Genomic DNA, 21989 nt, shown 5'->3' with positions numbered 1-21989 from the left:
GAAAGAAATACACAATATATTATGTGAGACGAGAAATAAACGTACATTTTTTTAAACGGTATTGAACTTGAGAATAAATTCAAATCAGGAAAATTTTATATTAGGAGCTAATCAAATTTTCCCTATTGACTGTGTAAGCAATTAAAATATATATTAATAAAAATTTGTATCCGTTCTTGAAAAAAACCCTCGAATCGAAAACAATCTTTTCTCAGGAGGTACTCTCGTAATCAAATACCATTTGATTGTGATTGCGAGTGAGTTTGACAATAAACACAGCAATCTGCGGGTTTTCTAAACAGAAAATATCAATTGAATTAAATAAAGAATTTTTTCATCACCGTTGTGTTTAGTTGGAAGCAATCTTCACTTGTGAGTCTAAAGATCTGTAAATGAAATTCAGTTAGTAGTTAAATTAGAGTCTGAGAGTGTAATAAATTGTTTCCTCAAACAATTTTAATTTTAAATAGATTATACGCTATCTAACCCAATTTAGCTTTCATTGCGTTTGTAAGAAAATTGTCTAAATTACAAAATTTCACTGAGATTTTTTCAGCAGCTTTATCGTCGACGGATAAGTGCAAAAAAAACAGTTTCAGGACTATATATATACAATAATATAGATTTTCAAGGTCGTGATACGATTTATATATTTGTTAGACTATATATATCAAAAGCAATAAAATCTCGTAACCTAAAATTTAGATAATTCTTGGAAGAATGTCTGCCAAAACATTACAAGCGATGTTTTAATACTTCTGGTTTTCCAGAGAGCATTTGAAATCAATGTTTATTATTTGATAAAGTATATATACCTGTTTGTACTTCTTATCGTTTTGCTAACATAACAGTAGGACTTAGATTGTGTAACATCATTTATGTACAAAAGGCGTTAAAGGGGTCGGTGTTCAGGTGCTAGGCATAAAAAGTAGCCTATATGCATTTTTAGAGTTCAGGTTTACTTCATACCAAATTTTATCAAGTTCGGTTCAGGGGCTCGGCCATGTAAGAGGAAAACACAGATCGAGTTACGTTCGGATCAATAATATTATTATAAATGACACAATCACCTTTAAAGCAACCTTAAAATAAGTGAAATCATTGGGTGTTTGCATCATCTCTTAGTTTAAAACAAATTATTTTGTACAAAGACTTGTAGTTTTGTTACCTAGTATTTTTTGTAATATCGTTGATTTATGATAAAGAATTTTAAGTTTTAAATATTTTCTATTGTCATTGTTTTGTTCGGTTAGTTAGTTCAAGCGAATAAAGAACAATGAAATTGAATTTTATGTATACAAGAATACATTTATCTAATGGAACTTGAATACTTGTTCCAATTTCTTGCTTTCTTCAGCGAGTGTCTTCTTGACCTTTTTATACGATGAGACATTCGTTTTCTCTTATTTGCCTTAAACTATACTGACATGTTCTGCATTTAAATACAGTTTTTTAATAATATTTTTCATTACATAATCATAGAAGTGATTCATTAATACCGCTAGTGATTGCGGGGCGCAATTATCACTATTGGTGGTATTTGTTCGCCATGTGTTTGAATTATATAAATTACGTGACGTCAGCTGGGGATAGGTATCAATACGGCCATGCCGTTTTTGTGTTATTCTTTTGACAAAAGACAAGTAAAAGCTATTTCAAATTATTGATACTTTTATTCTTTGTAACTTTCTAGCTAGCGAAAAAAAAAAACTATGTTCTTTGATTTATTATTCTACTTACGTTTTTGTACGACAAATGCTCTTTTGACAACAGGAAACCAAATTGCTTTCTTGAAACACTTTAGTCGTTATTATATATGGCAAAAGTATTACAAATCTGAAAGGTGAGTCAAATTTAAAAAATGAACGCTTCAATGAGTTTTATTTCTGTACTTTGTGATTTTACAACAATTAGCTATGCCCATGACCATATTATTGTACACTTGGATATATTTTTCTAGAGTTTTACTCAGCTACTTATCTCGCAAATGAACAGATATACCGGGGACCTAAGTTTAGTAATAATTCATCCTCGTCGCCGTTGTCTGAAGACATATCTAGTTGTTTTTATGTCTTTATTGATTCAAATATATTCACTGTTAATCTTTTCAAAAGTTATATCAAGCATTGACGTGGCTTAAGAGCATAGTTTGTAAGCGTGGGAATTTATTTTAGAACACACACATAGGTACTTTCCAATAATACACTTGCATTGTGCAGTGTATCGTACGCACCCCCTAGACAATTAGTTGCTTGTTTTCGTTGCAACGAATAAATTAAATTTTCATTGCGCGTTCATAACGTAGGATTTATAAAAATACATTTATTTATGAGTAATGTATTAGCTATAAGGTTGTCACTCGCAAACACAATTATAAATTATTTGTTAGCATAGGGTGCGGTCAGAGTGCATTAAGATGCCTCATATACGTTATGATTTTTATTGATTCTACTGCTCTCCTCTAACTAAATTATTATTTTCTGGATATTTAAGGTTGGTAGGTATAACGAATTAGGGCGTTAAGACACATTAAATAATCACTTACTTAAATTTTATAAATAAAAATAATGGAGGTAAATATTAATCAGTTTTTTTTAATTAACTAAAAACTAAAGACATAAATCTTCTTGGTTAAACAAGTCAATTAAAATTATTTTATATTACACAAAAATCAGGGGGGCGGCCCGCTGACGGTATCTGGTCATGAAAGGTACTAACTAAGTATAGCATCAGTACAAAATGGAATGTATATCAACCGTTTTTGCTTAGCACTATGCACTATTTTAATTAAGCATTTAAATAATTTGGAATTAAGCAGACGAACTAAACGACATGAGTTTGGGTATGAGTTGGCGTTTGTTTTAAATTTCGTATTAAGAGAAAAAAATAAGCAGGATAGTGCAAAAATTACATTACATTCAGGTTCATTCGGGTATTCACTATGTTCATCCTTACAATTTTGTACTTTTAATTCAACATTAGGGGAAAAGTTACCCTTCGTACACTTTTCAGATTTTATTTTTTTACGATGTGATTAATTGTCGTATTTACCTAGTTTATGTGCTTAAGTGTAACAAATATATTATAGTTTGTTACAAAAAACTCCAAAACTATTATGACAAAAGGTTAAAGGGTTATAGGCTTTTTTCTACATAAAATAATTGTACGAATGTACCCCACGTATTGGTATGGTAGGGGTACGTTCGTACAGTAAATGCGGTAAATTCGTACGCCATGGGGTAGATTCATACAGGGTAATTAAAAAGCCAATTAAAATCGTTAAATTTTTATTAATTATTACAAAAATATTTATTTATCAAAGAACTAACTTAATAATATGTGACTTGACTAATAGTCGATAAATCTTGAAAAGTAAAAATTAACAATTGCATCCCACGACACTCGCGCCCCACCCTTATGCTAACTTGTCTATGTGTGCGTAGACGATTCGCGAAATTATAAGACTCGGCTCGAAATAAAAATTAACGTGCTCCCACCTTGAGATCTGGGGAGGGACTGAAAATTTATTGACAGCGATGTCGAATAATAAGTCAAAACCGTCAAATGATTTTCTCCATACTAAAATGTATGGACGACGAATGCCAAAAAGTAAGCAATATTTAAATAAAAATTACTACAATATTATGTGATATAATAGAAATTTAACACGGTGAACTTATTATTTACACTTTTGTGTCCCCATTTAACCAAAAGTACATGTATAAACTAGTAGCTAAATAGCTTAAAAAATGATAATAGAAAAGGTCGATTTCAGTGTTTGGAGTGATGTTGACGATGAATTTACTGAGTTATTAATACAAATTTTATAAATATCATGCGGTGAAACTTGAGATCTATCTATTAAGATACTGAATGATTTTTTTCATCCATAATCAATGCTCCAGTTTTAAGATATTTCGAAAACAGTAAGCGCTATTTAGGCGTTCCGCAAGGACTGTCCTCTTAATATATCGTTTCGAATTGTCACACACACACATATATATACTCGCATTTTACGTATATTTATTGAAAATAGCCGACGAATCATAAGCATCATGATCATCATTATAAAAAAATAACATGTTAAGTTTGATATCATCACCGAGTTTAAACCATTCAAGACGTATAATTTTTTTGAGAGGTTTTTGTTCTCTTCATCATATCTTTAGAATTATTTACCACTGGATAGCGAAAATAAGTGTTGAATGTATGTATAAATGTAAGAAGAAAGAGTTGAAAGAGTTTTTTAAGAGTTGCCGAAGAAAGACCACAGTGGCGTGCATTTGGAGAGGCCTATGTTCAGCAGTGGACGAATATGGGCTGATTATGTGATGTGTGTATGTATAAATTCAAGAAGATATTTGAAATTAACTCATGAAATATATTTCTGCTTGTGGATTATAAAATTGTCTGAGATATTTGCTCATCAGGTGGTAAAGATTCCACAGGCAACCCGTTTGTAGAGATGGCGACCACTTACCATAAGACAGTCCAATTTGTCAGTCTGCCTACATATGTTAAAAAACATATTTTTGATCTACCCAAGTAAAGCTCAAAAGTGGATTAAGAGTTTGTAGGTACAGAATACATTTGTTCAAGCGTATTTCATAATTTATTTTTTTATTATTAAATTTTATCTTATTAAGTTTGTAAGGATTTGTGCAGAATTATTCCATTATAGTTCTATCAAATTATATTTATATATAAATTTAAAACGTTAATTATTTATCATATAATAGGTAATAAATAAATTATATGAATTTAGATGAGATCTCTCGTTAATGTATAAAAGGAATCAGAGCGTAAAGGAAGTGGCTGCTCTGCAATTAGTCTTTATAATTAAAGAACTTTTGTTATTTATTCCATGTTAAATAAATACAAATAAATTTATCATTATTTACATATTCGTCTCTTTTTTAATGTTGTAAGTATGTAGTAATATAAGTCGTTCATATAAACAAACAAACGATTAAATGCTATTTCTATTTTACCAAAAACAAGATTCACGTTATATGTTTCTTTTAAGACATACAATATATATTTTAAAGGCTTAGTGCTAGTTATGTTCGTTTTTAAACTTATGGAAAATGTTTGTAGATAAATATAACTTATTTTAATGATAACACGCATTGTTTACGAAATAATTTCGACTTGAATATTTTTTAATAGGCGAATGGTTTTGAGGATTTTTGACATTTCATTTGTAATATGTATGTATGTAAGACCAATTTTCCGGTTCTCTGTGAATTATTGTAAACAGAATTGTTTATTTCAATTGGACTATATAAGGTTTCCGTATTTTTCATAAGAGATACGAAACCATGAAAATAACTCTTAATTTTATTTTACTATTATATAATTTGTCCGCTAGATGAGGATGAGGCAACAACGTCAGGCATTACGGATGGCGCGGCGGATGAGCAACAAAACCGAGTCATCTTCGTCAACCGCCCCCAGCCACAGAAGTTCGTCAACAACAGGATATCAACTGCAAAGTACAGGTATGAATAAATCATGATTTGTTATGTCTACATAGTGTAATTTTCATTAAAAGTCGAAAAACGATATATAAAATGAGTCCTAAAAAATGCTTATGAGACAAAGTCAGAGCATAGATTTAACTAGCGACCTGCCCAGGCTTAACCGTAGCGCTTAATACATTACAATGCATACATTAACAGCCTGTAAATTTCCTACTGCTGGGCTAAGGCCTCCTCTCCTTTTGAGGAGAAAATTTGGAGCATATTCCACGGCGCTACTCCAGTGCGGCTTTGTGGAATACACATGTGGCTGAATTTCGTTGGAATCAGACACATGCAGGTTTCCTTACGATGTTTTCCTTCACCGCCGAGTATGAGATGAATTATAAATACAAATTAAGCACATGAAAGCGCTTAATAGATACACGTTAATGCAGATTTTACATTACAATATATTATGACGCAAAAGTAATATGTACCTACGTACCATGTACATATAATGTATTGACTACTGTATTAAAAATATCCCGAAGGAGCCTCGAGCTCCTCGATTACAAACAGCCCGGACTAGTCTTTTTTGATGAATAATAACAGTTTCAACAGCTTGCTATAATGTTCAGTAAGACATCATATATATACTGAACCTATACGCAGTGTATTTTTTTAGCATTTAATACGGAATTATTCGTCGTTATACCAAATAGTGTAACGGTGCTAATGTATATTATTATACATATAAGCCATATTTAGTATACATACAGTTTTTACTAAAACAGGTCATTAGTTCTTGTATTTAAATGGGAAATCAATGTTGACTTATATGTATGACAAGCTGTTCAAAATTAAGATTGTGTCATAGTAGTGAAAAAGGGAAGGAAAGTGGGAAAGGTTAGTTCAGAGATTAAGCTAGTAGATATTTTATAACAAAAACAATCAAAGGCTTATCATAAAAGAACTTCTAAGTCTGAATTTCTTTATTCACTACCTACGATTAATTCGATTACCACCCTTTGCTTTTGAGGTTTCCCTCGAACGCTATAATAACATTATTTTAACCTTGGGTCTTCCATCTGTATCTAAGAATCTATTATTAATAGACTTAGCATAAATGAATATATTTTTTTAATATAATAAAGTTTTCATTTAATTGTATGTTTTTTAATAAATTTAATGGAAATCTAAAAAAACTATAAGTAGTATTATCTACCTCGTGTTAAAAGAAAGAAAAAGAAGTTGTATTCAATTTAAATTAGATAATTTCAGCAATATCTACGACACCAATTATTTTTTGGAAGCATTGCAATTATTCGTAATTTTTTTTTTTTTTGTTACCCATATAATTTTTATTTCAATTTTATATTTAGATTTCAGACAACAATTCGTAATACACCTGCGAAAATAACCGTCTATTCAGTCATTACGTCTTTGCCTTTAATACGTGACCAGCAATATGTTCTTCATCTAACCTTCTTATATATGCCCTATATATCCACAGAGCAGAATTGGTCGAATTTCTTCAATAAATAACTAGATTGTATTATTGTATTGTGTATACGTACTTACTATCCACACTTCCTCAACGACCTTTATGCTGGCGGAAAACGACTCAACCAAAATATGCATAAATTTCATTTGCGTCAGCCAGTAAAAGCCTGCCGTAAAAGTTTCCCGAAACCTATTTCTGGCATAATTATAAAAATACGCTGTGCCAATCCCAAAAATAAATGGAAACGGTTGATGATGATTCGAAGAAATTTCGGTAATTCGGAAATAAATACATCAGTTACAATTGAACTAATTGCATACTCGGACCAAGCGAAACCATTACTTGAATATTGAAATAATCTGGTTTAAATTGAGCTTAAACAATAACATTAAACGTTATTTCAATAGCCTTCACCAAACATTCATTACCAATATTGTTAAACAAAAATAGATTAAAAGCCTTTGTGAGAGAGTTAATTAGTAAATACTAAGTATGTTCAGTAGTAATTGCATAAATTTCGTCAATTTATGCATGGTTGTTTTAATAAACATCACCGATGAGTTTTAAATTTGGAATCAGTTAGTAAGGTCAGCGAACGAAACCATCTGGATAATCTGTATTATTTTGGACATTGAAATGATGGAAAGGGATATGTTGCAGAATATACGCATCACAATAAATAGTATAACGCCGTGAATCGGCTTTCAACACTACAATTGGGCCAAACGTCGGGTGTATTTTGTCGATTCAGACAAGCTTACTTTATCGATTTTGCAAAAGTGATTAGTACCATCAACAAAAACAATATAATTTCGATGCCGCTAACTGTTGAGAGAATATAAGAACGTGAAAATTATTTAGCTTTTCTACATTATCCGTGAATACCAGATTTAACTGACATATACGATATACAAATCGTGGCTGAGTATCCATTAATTCTTTCGAGTCTTTGAATTGATTTTGACTTTGTAGCATCTGATTTTATGAGATCAACGTGCGTGGTGTACTAGTCTTTCACACTTATGCCCATCATAAATTCGTTTCTTTATTAATAACGTATTTGTATTTAAAATGAACATACCGTACTCATATATGCGTTAAATAGCAAATATTGATGATAATGAGAACCTCGCGATAAATGACGACGTAGCAATGAATTTCTGTTCACTCCAAGAAAGAATAATATACCTGTTTATTATGATATAAACAATTTATTTCTCAGTGTCTTATCTTTAACAAACAATAAGTAGGTCCCTATTGTCACAAATATTTGATTGTCTTATAACGAATCGGTTAATGTACCACCTACTCAAATCTCTTGAATATTTCACGAGAGCTGAGTGGGCGAGTTGAGTCCGCATTTTAAGAACAAACATATAAAATGAGGCAGTGAAGAAAATTTAAAGTAACATGTAAAAATAATTATTAAGACACAATTACATACTAAAAAAAAATCAATGTTAATTTTATTTAATAAAGTTTGCATTGATTTTATTTACGAACTAATGTTTAATCAAGCGTGACAAACTAACTTCCTATTCGAGCTCGCCCCACATGACATCACTTAGTCTGGCCCCGATGCAATATTCGACGCTCGACGGACTGCCTGGAATACAAATGAATTCAATATCTATTATATTAAATAATTAAAAGTCAATGTCATCCAAAATTACTCCTGTACATACAATATTGAGTATTGAAATCTCGATGGCATCGCGTTTGAGTTAAAAACGAAATTTTCTATCGAAAATTCTCACATGAATACTCATAAAGAGAGACTTAGTAAAGTACAATTGAATTAAGTTACAAAGCAGGATCACTTGAAAGACATACAATAGGGTATAACAAAAAGTAATCAGTTGTACAGAACAAAGACAACACAGATCGAACACTAGAAGACAATAATTAGTTTTACTTTAAGATATAGAATTTAAGAAGTCTCGTGAAGTTAGACATTGGAACTAACTATTTTAAAAGAAATGTTTAAATGAAATGATAATTAATATAAATAATTTCCAATAAATAAGAGTAAATTGTAAAATACTCATGTTTTCTTGTTTCAACGATAACGATTTTAATTCAAAAACAATGAACTTGGGTCGTTTTGTTATAGTTTTGCATCCACTTTCAGTTTCCGATATCTGATATATAAATTACAATGTGATTACGTTTGCATACAAAAAGCAATGGAGGCAATTCCAAACCACTATGCTACATGCGTGTATGTCAAAAGTTTTTGTCACGTACAAAGTTGCTGCACGTAGAACTTGTGCCAAATAAAAATATAAAATTACCTTATTTTAACTTGGCGTTTAAAGATCCTAATTTTTACAGCGAATGTAACGTTATCGCAATGTTTACGCACGACAGATATTTGCAGCCGCTTGGCACGCTGCCCGGCGTCATGATATGATGTCACACGCCTAATATACGGGAATTCTCGCCCGAGGGAAGGCGGCCTACATGCGTTTGTTTACATGATCCATATGTTTTAAAAGCGTAGGCCGAACAGTTGACATTACCGTGTTGCCGAGCAAATCGGACCGAAAATAAGGTCTAGGAGGTATATGTAGTAAAAAGTTATTAAAATATTTTGAGAAAGATATAAATATAATGAGTTCTCTGAAACGTATAATATGATTTTATTATTCCACTGCATTTGGTTTTAGTCGAAAATACATAATATCATAGAATTTAAACATCGAACGACGAAGCCGTAACTAGTGTTGCATATCGATAGTTAAGGTGTAAGCAATAGTATCGATAGTTTATCGATAGTATCGTCTTGTGTCAATACTATCAATAGTATCGATAGCTCCCCGTGAGCAATACTACTGATAGTATTGCAAAAACCGTTTATAAAAGAATTGCACTTTGTGCAAGCGAAACAAGTTAATGTTATTACACTGATTAAGTAAACCAATATTAAGCAATATTATCAAAAAATCACTAGCTCTCAATAGTCCAAAACCATCTATATTATCGATAGTGTCATTGGTGTCGCTATTCTCAGTAGTATTCCTCACGGAGAGCTATCGATACTATTGATAAAAGACGATATTATCGATAGTAGTAGTAGATATTCAAATTATCGAAAGATCTTCAACCCTAGTCATAACAATCTTGAATGTAGATAAATTGTTGTTGTATGTGTACTACAGATAAATCCTTGAAATACAATGAAATTATTTTGTAACGATGTTGAGTAAAATATGAGTACTTTCTACTAACTGCTTTGGCTATATTTCATGCGAAATCTTTTTTCACATAATTCAAATGTACAGCTCTACAACTGAGTGTTATACCATTAAATCAATAAAACTCAGTCAGATAGGATCCGCTTATTGAGTAACGATATCACATAGTATTGCGATTCCTCCCCAGCGTGCCGTCGTTCGTCCCTCTGTTCCTGTTCGAACAGTTCCGCCGCTACTCCAACTGCTTCTTCCTGCTGATCGCGCTCTTGCAGCAGATCCCAGACGTTTCGCCCACCGGCCGCTGGACCACGCTCACGCCGCTCATCCTTATACTTACTGTTAGCGCTATAAAGGAGGTCGTCGAGGATTTTGTAAGTTATAGTTCAAGTTGCAATTGTAAAATATTAATAAAACATTTCAAAGCGAGTAACTACTGACTTTTGAGTATAAACTTTACATTTAAGGAATGTTTTGAAACAAATTGGGTTTTCTAATCGGGCATACAATATGTTTACTTCACCTATTTTTAAATATTTATTTTGGAAAATAAAACGACCAAACGGGACTTCTGCTGATGAGCGGTCACCTTATCCCATGGAGGCTGGTACTAAATAAAAAATATACAAATATTTTTAGCACTCGACTTGCCTGAATTTGAGTCGATCAATTTGAATGTAGTTTTTGTTAGCTATTCAAAAATTATCATTAAGCAGCACTTCATATGTTTTCGAACCTTTTTGAAGAGTACATGAAACTACAGAAAAGTGACAGTACAGTATAGAAAAATTGATGGAAGTGGTTTCTCCCAAATTAGACCAGTTGAATATAATATCAAACAGCTTTTCATATATTGCATTGAACGCTTAATCTCGTTTGCAAGCACAAACGAGAAACTTCTGATATTTTTTTCTATTATTGTTTCCACTCTTCGTAGAAACGCCATCGAGCAGATGACGAAACAAACCGACGGAAAGTGGAAGTGCTCCGCGACGGAAGATGGCAGAGCATCAGATGGGAAAAACTTCAAGTCGGTGACATATGTAAAGTTGTCAACAACCAGTTTTTTCCGGCCGATCTTGTTTTATTGGCTTCTAGGTGAGTTCTAAATAATGAAATAATATTCTACTCAAAGCAAATAAAGACGACGTATTTTTTTCATATTTAAGTTTTAATTATTCTAAGTTAAATATTTAAACCTATGAATGCAATGTTTATACATTTTATATAAAATTCTAAATGAAATGAACAATTTAGCCGTCACCCTAATAAAATAAAAATAGTTCCAGTTAAAAGATCATCGAAGACACTACGCGCTGTTGTATTAGCTAGCTTTTGTAAATTTGTTATAAAATTCCGACATAAATTTGTTAAAAAATATTCTTTCAGTGAACCCCAAGGCATATCTTTCATCGAAACATCGAATTTGGACGGCGAAACTAACCTCAAGATACGCCAAGCTAGTCCAGATACCGCTCGCTTGGACTCGGTCTTTACACTTGTTGACTTCAGAGCGACGGTGCAGTGTGAACCACCCAACAGACATCTTTATGAATTTAATGGGATGCTTAAGGAAGCTAATGCTAAGTAAGCGTGATTTTTTTGTTTCGTACACGACCTAAGCCTATAGTTTTCATTAAAATTATATCTTAACTAAATATTTTTTTACTTATCTGTACATCATAGTAAAATTGATAACAATCTCGATTTTTTTGTGCCATTTACTCCAAAAATATCAATATCATTTATAAATAAAATATTTTTTTTTTTTTAATTTTCAGTCGATAATGATGATATTTGAAAAGTTATTTATTTCACTTTCTTGAAACTTGAATTATTTGCTTCACTTTATAAAGATTCGGAATCACAATATTCATAAATTATATCTGATATAATGAAAAATGGTCTTTCGAGCAATGAGTAATGTCGAATGCCTGCAGGACGCTGCCGCTGAACCTGGAGCAGATGTTGCTGCGCGGTGCCATGCTGCGCAACACGGCCTGGGTGCACGCACTCGTTGTGTACACCGGCCACGAGACCAAGCTCATGAAGAACTCCACCAAGGGTATGCATAAATGGTGTAAAAATAATATTCAATGACCTCGATGGCCCAGTGGTCACAACACGTGAATCTTAACCAATGATTCTGAGTTTAAACCTGGGGCAAGCACCACTGAATTCATGTGCTTATAATATATCTCGTGTTCGGAACAGCGTGGGGCGAGCTCCAAACCTTATCCTCAGAAGGGAGAGGAAGGAGCCTTTGACAAGCAGTGCGACATTAACAGATTTACTTTACTTTCATCCGTAAATAATGCTAGGTATCTAAAATCACACTCTGTAAGCTCATTAGTTTTTTTTTTTTAATTTAAATTATAATTTATACTTTTGATCGCTTTGAGCTTAATTTTACCCATTTTATATTATTTGTTCATCTTGCAGCTCCTCTGAAGCGGTCGTCGATCGACCGTCAGACGAACACGCACATCCTTATGCTGTTCATGATCCTGCTGGTGCTGTCGTTGCTAAGCGCCGGCTGCAACGAGCTGTGGCTGAGCATGCGCACTAACACCGACTGGTACAGCGGCCTCGACGGTACGCACGTCACTACAAACCAACTAATTATTATGTAGTGAACTGTTGATTGATCTTTAAGTGTCAAGATATTTTAAATATATATATTTTTTTGTTACAGAGGCTCAGAATGCACATTTCGGATTCAACTTTTTAACCTTTTTGATATTATACAACAATCTTATACCTATATCCTTACAAGTTACTGCTGAAATAGTGAGATTTTTTCAAGTGAGTTGTATAATTTAAATTATTTATTTTTAATACAGCTTCTATTCGGAGGAAATATTGCCTACCTCGATGATGAGGATCGTACGATAAATAATTCATAAAAAATAAAACATATAGATATTGTGTTCAAAACACCATTTACATATAGAATTTGTCGATACATATAGGCCAAGTTCATAGCGATGGATGGCGAGATGTATCACGAGCAGACGGACACGCCGGCACTGGCGCGCACCTCCAACCTCAACGAGGAGCTGGGCATGGTGCGCTACGTGTTCAGCGACAAAACCGGCACGCTAACCTGCAACATTATGGAATTCCGCAAATGCTCCATCGCCGAGGTAATACTCAGTGGCCTTTTGAGAGATTAACTGCCCCGCGAGGAGGATAATATATGCATACCGGCATATGATATTTATAAAATACATGCTCAAAATAATAATTCACAGGTGATCTACAACAAACCGAGCCCGAACGAGCGTCTCGAGGACACGCTGCTCTACCAGAACCTCAACAGCGGCCATCCCAGCGCGCCCGTCATCACCGAGTTCCTCACCATGCTGGCCGTCTGTCACACCGTCATACCCGAGCCGATCGACGGCGGCATCAACTACCACGCAGCGTCCCCCGGTGAGTGTTCCGTCTCGCCCCGGGCGGTGGCCACGTCGATCCCGAAGGTTCTTGAAATGAATAGAGCGTGCGATCCGCAGACGAGCGCGCGCTGGTGAGCGGCGCGGCGGCGTGGGGCTGGGCCTTCGAGACGCGCACGCCGACCGCCGTGACGGTGCGCGCGCGCGGCCGCTCGCTCACGTTCGCCGTGCTGCACGTGCTCGCCTTCACGTCGGCGCGCAAGCGCATGTCCGTGCTCGTGCGCACGCCCACGGGCGAGATCAAGCTGTACTGCAAGGGCGCCGACTCCGTCATCTACCCGCGCCTGGCGGGCGGCCCGCGCGCCGCGCCCTACGCGGAGGCCACTCTGGCGCACCTCGAGCACTTCGCGTCCGAGGGGCTGCGCACGCTGGTCTACGCCGTGGCCGACGTGCCCGAGCGCGTCTACGAGGTGAACGAAACGAGCCCCGAGGATTATAGTTGGTTACATTTTGATACACTTTATACTTATTTCTAATTTCGCTCAGGACTGGTCGAATATGTATCACAAGGCGAGCGTAGCGATACACGATCGAGAACAAAAAATCGAAGAAGCTGCGCTACTCATCGAGAACAATCTGCGGCTGCTCGGCGCCACCGCCATCGAGGACAAACTGCAGGTGACGTGCTGTACTAATTTAAATCTATTTATATTTGGGAGCTGACTAAATGTTATACTCGTACCATGTACCAATCACCGCTACAATTGATCCCACGATACTATATTATTCATGCATTTTACTACCTATCGACGGATTTTGTATGGTTTGAAAATGCCTTGATAACGCGGTGGTCCGCAGGACGGCGTCCCGGAGGCGATCGCGGCGCTGCTGAAGGCCAACATCCACGTGTGGGTGCTGACGGGCGACAAGCAGGAGACGGCCATCAACGTGGCGCACTCGGCGCGCCTGCTGCACTCCGCCATGCCGCTGCTGCTGCTCAATGAGGAGAGCCTCGACGTACGCTCCGCTTGTATTCATTGTGACGACCAGAGATTTCATATTAACTCTTCTATTACTGTACTCTTACCTACTCATACCCGAGACGTCTAACTATAGACAAAACTGAATCGGGTCTGAAACTGAGTAATTACTTTAACAAAATCACTATTATAATAAGTGTTCTACAATTGCTGCATGTTAGTAGTTGTTTATTTGTAGTAATTTATTGCAGGCGACGCGAGAGAGTCTGTCGCGTCACTTGACCGACTTTGGTGAAAACCTACGGAAGGAAAACGAGGTGGCGCTCGTTATCGACGGCCAGACGCTCAAGTACGCTATGGGCTGCGACTTGAAGAAAGACTTCATCGACCTCTGCGTGTCCTGTAAAGTAGTCGTGTGCTGCAGAGTGTCGCCCATACAAAAAGCAGAGGTGACTAACGAAAATGTCTAAGTGACAAGGTAACCGAAGACGGGCCAGTTTTGAAAGAAATCGTTTTGCTAACTAGGTCGTAGAGATGGTGTCCCGAGCGACGGGCGCCGTGACGCTGGCAATCGGCGACGGAGCCAACGACGTGGCCATGATACAGCGCGCCTCCGTCGGGGTGGGCATCTCCGGCGTCGAGGGGCTGCAGGCCGTCTGCGCCTCCGACTACAGCATCGCGCAGGTACCTGCACGTCGACGGGCGCCAAGCAGCAAAGTGTGATAGTGTATTGAAATGTTTCTGTTCAACATAGAAGCATGACAGAAGCATTACATTGTCAGAGATATTTACAATGATAAATTATTTCATTATGAAGACGATCTTTTCATTCCCGAGATGTGCATCATCTATGAAGTCGTTAATATTATACTTCAATATTATATATTTACCAACATTGTCTCGTGAACAAGACATTCGTAGATAATGTAGAAATATCGAGCTTCACCAAATAAAAATAAAAAACATGCTAAATATCCCGTTTTAAATACTGTTAGTAATAAAAATAACCATGTTAATTTAAAATCTTATATATATTTACCTTTTAGCACACAAACGTTCATAATAGAAGTTATTAAAAATAGTTAATAATTTATCCTCAGTTCCGGTTTCTGGTGCGGCTGCTGTTGGTACATGGAGCGTGGAACTACTCGCGTATCAGCAAACTCATTCTGTATTCATTTTACAAAAATATTTGTCTCTACGTCATCGAGCTTTGGTTCGCCATCTATTCAGCTTGGTTAGTTTTGCATTTAATTATTTAGTACGAAATTGACACCGACGATTAATCTGTTAAAAAGAAACCTCTTTTTAAAATAATGTTCTTACTATGAATAATATAAATCTCAATCAAAATGATAACTTGAAGATATTTTCTAAAGGTCTGGTCAAATTCTATTCGAGAGGTGGACAATCGGATTCTACAATGTGATATTCACGGCGCTACCTCCATTCGCCATAGGACTTTTTGACAAGATTTGCTCGCCTGAAATCATGCTTAGGGTGAGTTAGTGTTCTCTGTTCTGTTTTGTGCAATTTTTTGTTAATGAAAACTTAAATCATAGATAATAAAATTAATTTTAAGGTTATTATCACAAATAATGAGATAATCTTAATATGTAAGACGCTTATATAAATAGTTCTTTAAGAAAACAGCCACTGATGCAATGTTTCCGACCAGGATAAGTGAACCAACTGACGAACGCTTTCCCCCTTCCCCTACCCAGCACCCGGTGCTGTACATCCCGTCGCAACAGGGCCTGCTGTTCAACGTGCGCGTATTCTGGGTGTGGGCGGTGAACGCGCTGCTGCACTCTGTACTGCTGTTCTGGCTACCGGTGCTGCTCACCAGCCACCACGTGTTGTGGTCCAGTGGAAAAGATGGCGGGTATCTCGTGCTTGGCAACTTCGTCTACACCGTGAGTACCGATTTCAACTCGCTTTTTAACAGTGGTCAGTAGGTGGTTGTAGATAGACGTCAGGTCCCCCAGGGTGACGTGTAGATCTGGGATTACATTTTTACGATAAAATATTGATATAAAGGAAAGATTGGTGTAAAGGATAAGTTAGCCAGTGTAATAAAAAGCAAAAGGTACATTACTTTTTAAATCCAGTATAATAAATGTAATAAATAGTAATTCGTGACGGCTTTGATTGCAGTTCGTGGTAGCGACGGTATGCCTGAAGGCGGGGCTGGCGACGCACTCGTGGACGTGGGTCACGCACGTCTCCATTTGGGGCTCGCTGGCACTGTGGTTCCTCTTCATACTAGTATACAGGTGCGTCCGCGAAGTAGCATTAATTGATACTTGTAAATAGTATAAAACAAAAATATTTGCTAGTCTACTCGGTTTATTTATTTACTTCTTATTCCTTCTATACAGTTTCCAACATAATCAAGGTAATTTGGACCGAATAATTTATGAGAAATAGTACATATGTTTTTCTTTAAAGGCTTCCAAAAAAAATACATCAAAAATGTACATACTGGAAATGTCTTTGAAATATATAAACAAAAGTCATCTTTAAAACTATATAACAATAAATATAATTATAAGCAAAACCAAATAAATTCTACCATTTCTAAATACCTCATTAATTTATTTTCTCATCGCTAGTTATAAATATAATATCATGTTAATTTAAGAACAATTTTGTTTATATACTTCTAAACAAATGAAGTCGAAATGGTGACAATAAATGGATGAGCGTATGTTTAATATGTGTCATTACCTCCGACAGCAACCTGTACCCGGTCGTGGTGATCGGCGCGGTGATGCGCGGTATGGACCGCATGGTGTTCAGCTCGCTCGTCTTCTGGTTCGGCTTGCTGCTGGTGCCCGTCGCCACTCTGCTGCCCGACCTGGTCATCACCGTGTGAGTATTCCGCTGTAACCACTAACTCGTCTATACATGTCATAGTCATATCTCAAATTCCCGTCCCAAATATTTCACACAGATATTCCCATACAAAGTACAAATTCGTAATTTTGAATCCTTGAGTCGACTACAATGAATAGTAAGCATAAAATAATACTCTTCGTGACTTATCAACAATGATTACAGCGTGGCTCAAAGTCTCGGTTTCGGAAGACAGAGGTGCCCAGAGAGCGAGCCCTTCCGTATCCGCTGCATGTGTCCTCTCCCCAACTCTAAATCGGAAGTTATTTAAACACAATACAAGTGACTTTTTGATACGAGTAAATGTAATGTTTATTAAGTAGTATTTTGAATTTTGTAGTACGTACGGTAAAATTATAGACAATTTAGCATTTGAAATGATCAACTATGCAATTAGTTATCGAAATGTTCCTGAATTTATAAATAAAAATTAAAAAACCCTACATATTGTTTACATTTGTGTGCTCTGCAAATTTGTATGTGGATTTGATTGTTATATTTTTAAATAGAATCATATTAGTGTATTAGATAGCTTATATTAGATAGATTTACATAAAGTATGTATATTACAATTTAATTATTCTTTGATACTGCAACAGATATTTCTTCTTCTTAAAGTATAAAATATTAAACTCATAAATTATAATCGCGTTGGTTGTAAATCGCAAAGTGGATTGATACAAAAACTGTTCCTTGAACTAAGCTAATGTTCATATTACATTCAAGATGTGACCCATACGTCACTGAATATACTCTTTACGGACGCGCGTGACTTTAGAAAACGACCATGTGCGAGCGAGAGGTGTATAGAGACGATGTCATTTTCTATCTCATTTTAACACAATGAGTAGTATTATTTTATTTTAAACCGAAATATTTAAAAATACACCAAATTAACCGGCACTCATAAGGTCGCATAATACAGTAATAAGGTTGAAATTCGTTCCAGTGTACATAACTCGGCGTTCAAGACGATGACGGAGGCGGTTCGGGAGAGCGAGATCAAGAAGCGCGACCCCGCCGCACTGCTCGCACACCCGCGACACTCGTGAGTACCAACACCTACCACTTCACATGCCATCGCACCGCCGGCCGGTCACATAGTATGTTATCCCAATATCATAATATTTTAATATAGTATACAGATCTATATTATGACATATACTTGATACAGTTTAATTTTTTTCTCTTTTCATAGAGTTCGATTAAGAGAAACTTTAAGCTATTATGCAGTAAATGAAAAAAAAAAGAATAGGATACAATTAATAAATATAAGTTTTAGTTAATAAACAAAAGTTATAATATTTATTTATGTTTTGCGACATAAGTTTAGTTTTCAGTAATATATTTCAGTATTATAGTCTTTTTAGAAGATTATTGATAGTTTAAAATTTTTGCATCAAAATAGTTTTATTAATTCAATTTCTCATTAGATTGTAGCATACATATATATATATTTAGTTTCATAAGGATAAAGATAAATATGTGACTGGCCGGTTATAAAAAATAAAACAGATCAGATTATTAAAAAAAAAATTACTAAGGAACAACAATTATAGTATATACTATTTGTGATAATATTTTGCACAAATATTATTTATGAATTCTTGTTGTTTCTAAATATTTTATATCATATTATATCTGCAATTTATATAAAATTGGAAATATTATGTACTTAATATATGTATATATCCCATGAGTGTCGCCACTTGTGTTGTGTTCCTAATTTTGCATATTTCAATGTGCTAACTTACACTTGTGATTAACAAATTATATTATAATATATGTATGTTTATGTAAATTGTGTAAATAATAGGCGTTTATGTAACCAAACCTCATTAAATAATACTCATTCCACTTTTTCAATTAAATAAATTCAACAGTGGCGTGCAACATAAATATATATACTCTACGTAGTCTATGACCATTGCCTTAACATTTTATATGTATATTATAATATATGTTTATGCTATGTTAACTTTGCACGCCACTTTCTAAAGTAATATAATATATTAATAAAATCTAACAGCTGTCGAGTATAGTTTATATATTTATATTATTTTAGTATATAATACACATATAATTGCACTTTAACGGCACATACATATTATCTGTTCACAGTATAATAAATATAGAGAATGATTGGTCGGACGAATGACGTATTCAAAGTCGCAATTAATTTTGACGCCCACTCATAAAATATCAATTAATTACAAGTATCGTATTAAAATGTACTATTCTAGCGGCAAGATACGATGGCCGTTTTGACACATTAAAAAAATGATGTGAAATGTAAATTTATTATCGATATAATATATTCAAATCTTTTTTTTTTGCAAGTAATTTAATTGAAGTTTTTGTTGCAAGTAGTATCTGATTAAAAAGGTTTAATAAAAAAAAATATAAAATAAGTTTAAGTAATATATTCGAACGATATCAATTTAAATCAAAAATTGGAATTAGAATGAATAACTTTATAAACACATTACACACAAGAAATAAATTGATACAAAAAAAGAAACCAAAAACATTTACTATCAAAATATAAAAAATAAAATATAAAATATTTACTGTCAACACAAATATAACACCGACTACGAGGTCGAGTGTGAGAGTGTGACGTACACGTTTACGCAAAAAAATAAATAAAAAAGTTATCTTCGCGGTACCCTAATATTTTTAGTTTAGAAATCACGTTCGATAAATTTTATGACTAACTGCACGTCACTATTGACAATAAAGAACAACAATTTGCTCCTTTGATGTAATTATTTATTAAATACGAAACTTCACGAGCGGGCAAACGTCAAAACGGCCATCATAGCGTGCCGCTACTTTAAGGTAAGATATGTTCCGCGTGCTAAGGTGTGCTAAGCTGGAGTTAATCTTCGTAGTAAGTTATTTAGCTGTGACTTTTTAAAATTGTTGCCAGCATATTAATTTTAAAAACAACTCGGATACACAGTAAAATGCTATGTTTGAATAAAGCACTAGCACTAACATCGTGTTTTAAGGATGAACGTAAGCAACATCCAATCAAATCTAATGCCGAAAGCGATAGAACATAAATTCTATTTATCGTCATTTTTGCTAATACAAAGGATAGCTACTATTTACAATATTGCAATTCTCTCGCAATAATGTTGTTAATTAATATATTTTATTAAATATATAGTAAAATATTAATGTTTTATTGTTATATATTCAAAATAATTTTATTTTATTCGAAAATAATCGTATACATAATAATGCACATAATTATTTCAATACGTCTGTCGTCCAACCAGTCATGTTGTATATTACATAAAGTAGTATTTATTTTATTTATATTAAATGTTGTAATCATTGTCGTATAAGCAATATCTATGGATTCTCAATACAATTGCACAGAAAACGTAAAAAATATGTTTAAATTGTTCCGCGTGGTGAGGATACAAATACAGACTATTACAAATATATATTGTTATTGATTGGAGCGGAGTAATACATACTATAATACAATACAATAAAATAATTTATGTACGTGTAAATTACCCCTAAACACTGCCCTGAATTTATTGTAAAATGTTGTCATTAATATTTTTGTTTGTCTGAGATCTCCAAATTTTATTGTCCCGTATTGCTTAGCTAATGACGTTATTCAAAGTGACATATCAAGGAAGACCTTTAATACTGTGATATTCTTTCTTTTTTATTAAAAAATTCAATTGGTCAATACTGAGGTTTATCTATCCTTAATTTTGGATGTATTGCGACCAAAAAGCAAATATCCTTCTTGAGTACACAATTTCCGATATCGCACGTCCTTAACGTCTATCGAACACCCATTATTATTTTTGTCGCTCAAATAGACTACTTTTAGACATTGACATTGATATCAAAATTTAGAATTAGGACTCCATTAATAACATTAAATAATAAAAATTAAATAGAGATCCAAAATACATTCCGAGAGTTATTCGACATGTTATTATTTTTTACCTTTCGTATATATTACTTTGTAATTTATATTACATACAAAGATTTATTAAACATCACATTGATTTATTTTTAAATATTATTATGTTGAAAATCCATAGACAGTTTGTCATGTCACGTACGAGTGTAGTGTGCACGCATATCGGTGTATAGTATGTATGTGTTGAGTTCCGTTTGGTTGCCCGCACCTCCCCGCACTGGCGCCCCGCCCGCGACGTAACCGCATGACGTTCCTCTCCGTCAATATACTCATTAGTATTATTATTAAACCACAACGCGACTGTAGATTTAAAAATGACGTAGATAAATAATAATGCAGATTAGTTTTTCAGCATAAAATCTATTTCGCTTACGTATTCCCTCTATACCGATTTAATTACTATTCGGTAGTTGCGCGGTGTGGATAGTAATTTTAAAATGCACAATATTGGCTTCTTTAATCTAATATTATATAAATGATAGTGATCCTCTTGGTATTCGAATTTCCCTTCCTTTGAAAAATCGCTACTCATACGTTCCGACGATACGGTGCGGCCCGTCGCCGCCGGCGGGGCGCCGACGCACGGCTGTGCGCGGCT

The 21989-nt window shown here is 34.6% G+C and overlaps 1 protein-coding gene across 11 annotated transcripts in view; it reads left to right on the top strand.

Annotated features, from left to right (window-relative positions):
• Atp8a (ATPase 8A) overlaps nt 1–21989 on the top strand; it is an 86418-nt gene that overhangs the window by 56810 nt on the left and 7619 nt on the right. For all 11 annotated transcript variants that reach the window (XM_026635817.2, XM_026635823.2, XM_026635819.2 and 8 more), the window contains 20 exons: nt 5372–5501; nt 10351–10534; nt 11098–11258; nt 11550–11747; nt 12101–12225; nt 12603–12755; nt 12856–12965; nt 13133–13306; nt 13415–13595; nt 13676–14025; nt 14102–14233; nt 14414–14572; nt 14787–14984; nt 15061–15219; nt 15636–15772; nt 15915–16035; nt 16260–16451; nt 16693–16811; nt 17275–17409; nt 18383–18481. In XM_026635817.2, coding sequence (XP_026491602.2) covers nt 5372–5501; nt 10351–10534; nt 11098–11258; nt 11550–11747; nt 12101–12225; nt 12603–12755; nt 12856–12965; nt 13133–13306; nt 13415–13595; nt 13676–14025; nt 14102–14233; nt 14414–14572; nt 14787–14984; nt 15061–15219; nt 15636–15772; nt 15915–16035; nt 16260–16451; nt 16693–16811; nt 17275–17409; nt 18383–18481 — 3217 coding nt within the window. The remainder of the gene's footprint in view (nt 1–5371; nt 5502–10350; nt 10535–11097; nt 11259–11549; nt 11748–12100; nt 12226–12602; nt 12756–12855; nt 12966–13132; nt 13307–13414; nt 13596–13675; nt 14026–14101; nt 14234–14413; nt 14573–14786; nt 14985–15060; nt 15220–15635; nt 15773–15914; nt 16036–16259; nt 16452–16692; nt 16812–17274; nt 17410–18382; nt 18482–21989) is intronic.

This window comes from Vanessa tameamea, chromosome 3 (assembly GCF_037043105.1).
Source record: "Vanessa tameamea isolate UH-Manoa-2023 chromosome 3, ilVanTame1 primary haplotype, whole genome shotgun sequence".
NCBI classification, from domain to species: domain Eukaryota; kingdom Metazoa; phylum Arthropoda; class Insecta; order Lepidoptera; family Nymphalidae; genus Vanessa; species Vanessa tameamea.
Note: the sequence above shows the minus strand (reverse complement) of the source record. Positions and strands in the feature narration are given on the sequence as shown.